Source organism: Pteropus vampyrus, unplaced genomic scaffold (assembly GCF_000151845.1).
Source record: "Pteropus vampyrus isolate Shadow unplaced genomic scaffold, Pvam_2.0 Scaffold138, whole genome shotgun sequence".
NCBI lineage: Eukaryota > Metazoa > Chordata > Mammalia > Chiroptera > Pteropodidae > Pteropus > Pteropus vampyrus.
The window spans coordinates 1506267-1509307 of record NW_011888919.1 but is presented as its reverse complement, the minus strand read 5'-3'; the positions used below and the strand labels follow the sequence as shown (position 1 = coordinate 1509307).

General features: G+C 51.6%; 1 protein-coding gene across 1 annotated transcript in view; it reads left to right on the top strand.

Moving 5' to 3' along the window:
• GEMIN7 (gem nuclear organelle associated protein 7) overlaps nt 1–1643 on the top strand; it is a 4654-nt gene extending 3011 nt beyond the window's left edge. Inside the window, exon 3 of the mRNA XM_011367964.2 lies at nt 907–1643. Within this exon, the coding sequence (XP_011366266.1) occupies nt 915–1310 (396 nt within the window). The 5' untranslated portion in view covers nt 907–914 and the 3' untranslated portion in view covers nt 1311–1643. The remainder of the gene's footprint in view (nt 1–906) is intronic.
• The last annotated feature ends 1398 nt before the right edge of the window (nt 1644–3041 follow it).

Sequence of the window (3041 nt, the reverse complement as noted above, 5' to 3'; positions counted from 1 at the left end):
TGATATTTTTGAAGAATTTAGGCACATTTTTTTGTAGAATGTCCCTCAATTTGATTAGATCGATTAGACGGGATTGTCCCTCGTGATTGGATTTAGGTAATCCATTCTGCGTAGGAACACCACACACCTGTGTCTTGCCCTCTGAGCATCACTTCAGGAGGCACATGGTGTCTGTTCCATTACTGCACATGGTGGCTTTGATGCCTAAGCGATGGAGTCTGCTAGGTTTCTCCACTATAAAGTTACTCTTTACAATGAATATCTTGTGAGGAGGTACTTTAGGTCCGTAGGTCCGTAGATATCCTGGACCTCATCAGACGTTCCTCCACAAGTTCTAGTATCCATTAATGATTTTAGCTGCCACTCTACAGTAAGGAAGAATTTTCCTTCTCCTTTATGTATTTGTTTATTTATAATAAGCATAGACTCGTGGATTTCTGTTTTATCCGATGGGTTGTAATCTGTCATTATCATTATTTTAATGTTCGGCTCATTCCAGATTTGGCCAGTCGGAGCCCTTTTAAGCTGGCCCCTGTGTGAGGAGTTTATCTGGGAGATAGCATTCCCTGATGGATTGGGTGGGCTGTGGGTGAGAAAGGAGAAGAGGCAGGGGTTGATTCTTTCAGCGTATATTTATGGCCAGGAACTGGGGATAAAGCTATGACAAAAGCAGACGAAAGTCCCTCCTCTCCTGGGCCTCACGAATGGTGGTGTCAGTTCCCGGGAAGTAGGGACTGGTGCAGAGATGGTGCAGATTTCAGGAGTGGGAGGCGGTCAGGAGTCATGTTCTGGACAGGCTTAAGGGGAGAGGCGGTAGACAAGCCCGGGCGCCCAGTCCCCAGTCCCCCGTCTTGCTGTTTTCCCACTTCCCCATGTAATGGCTCCCTATTCTTCTTCACCCAACAGCCGGGACGATGCAGACTCCGCTAACCAGTCCTGTGCCTGTGCTCCGGCTCCCCCGGGGCCCTGATGGCTTGAGCCGAGGCTTTGCCCCCGATGGACGCAGGGCCCCCCTGAAGCCAGAGGTTCTTGAAACCCTGGAGTCTCCCATAATTTACGAATGTCGGGAATTCCAGGAGCAGCGGGCCCGAGCTGCCCTGCGGGAGCGCTACCTCCGTAGCCTGCTGGCCATGGTGGGTCGCCAGGTCAGCTTCACCTTGCACGAGGGTGTGCACGTGACTGCCCACTTTGGAGCCACCGACCTGGACGTGGCCAACTTCTACGTGTCACAGCTGCAGACTCCGATAGGTGTGCAGGCTGAGGCACTGCTCCGCTGTAGTGATATTATTGCATACACCTTCAAGCTCTAAAGACACTGTCGTGGTCACCTTCTGCATTAGGCCTGGCCACAGATTCCCAGGCCTCCAACTGTTCAGATCTCTGGGCCTCCTAAAGTTTGGAACTCCCTTAGAATTTTGAGCCAAGCTCCAAGCAACCCTGGCTTTTTGGGACCTCCGGGGTCTGGTCAGTAAAATTCTGCAACCCTACGAGTTCTGGATCCCATTGAAAACACTGCTCTACCTCACAGAATTCTGGACTGTAAGAAATGTGGACCTCGTGCCAGTTTCTAAAGACTGGGGGGGCGGTGTATGGAGAGGGAGGTGGCAGTCAGTTGGAATAAAGGCAAATTGCAGAGTGGGAAATTGTTTATCATAGAAGTTGCAAAGTTCAGCCACTGTGAACATGCTCCCCAACACACCCCCCTGCCAAAGAATCAATTATTATTCCAAGAAATTCGCCTTTTTTTTAAAGTGTACCCTACATGGATGAAGCCAGATTTAGGGGGTGGAAGGATAGCCGTCCAAAGACTGAACCCGGTGGAGCTGGGCCAAGAAGGAGAGGACACATCAAAAGGCGCCCCTAGTCTCCCGGAATGGCTGGGGCGATCTGGGTGCCAGGCCTGCATGATTTGGACTCAGATTTCTTTATTGGGTGGGCAGGGATCACGCTGGGTTGTGTGGCCGTGCACTCCCACTTGGGTGGTGCAGGGCGCACACCACCGTAGATTCGCTTCCCAGCCCGCGTGGGGAAGGGGAGGACACCGCGCGGCGCCATTGAGAAAAAAAAGGCTGAGTATTAGGGGTTAGGGTGAAGCTTCACCTCTTCGTTTCGCTCCAGCTGTGTGGTATGGTCGTCTATATAACTCGCTTCACTCAGCCCCGTCACTAATAGGCTATAAGCAGATTTGCTTTGAAAAGTAATTTCTGCTCCCCTTGTACTCCCATCAACTTCAGAATGTAAGTGAAGATTCCATTATACAGGTGAGATTTGCTTCGTCCTCAGTCACGAAAGTGCGGCGGCGGATGCTGTCGAAGGCAAGTGGAAAGTCTCCGCTCTCAAGTCCATTCACAACGCCACCTCCGGCGAGTCCCTGGCCTAGCTCTCGAGTTGCCTTGGCAACGACGTCGCTCGGTCCGCCCCAAGTTCCCTTTTTTGGCTTTAGTCCCGCCTCCCCCACCCCAAGTTGCTGGAGGGGCTGGGAAAAAATGGCGAAAGTGCGGAGGCGAAAATTAAGTGATTCACATGAGTCCGGGTAGGGACGGGGACTACGGGGGCGTGGCTTGAGGCGCTGATTCGCTCCTGGCTCGGTGATTTACCTGCTCCATAGCCCAGTATTTTGGTTGGCAGATTCGTCCCTTGCTTTTGGCTGTGATAGTCCGTATGGGCTCATATTTATTTTAGTTTATACATTTAAGTTGTATCTTATACAACGCTATCCGAATACAGAGAATTATTGATGAAACTGCAGTCTGCAAGCGGAAGGCTAGAGACTAACTAGCAAGGGGGCATAAGCTTCGTCTCCAGGTACAGGATCTCTCTTGTCAGCATCCACCGCCCGTATTCATATATTCAACCGGCTCCTAACGCCTTTCCTTTCCAGTTCTCCACCCCTTTACCTCTCTCCTTATCAGCTGGCCTAGCGCCGCCAAGCAGATGTTTTCTATTCCTATCAACTCCACTCCCTTTTCCGTCGCCTGAGCTCGTGACGAATGTGTGCGAACCTGGAGCTCAGTTATCTAGGTGGAGGCGGGGCGGGGCGG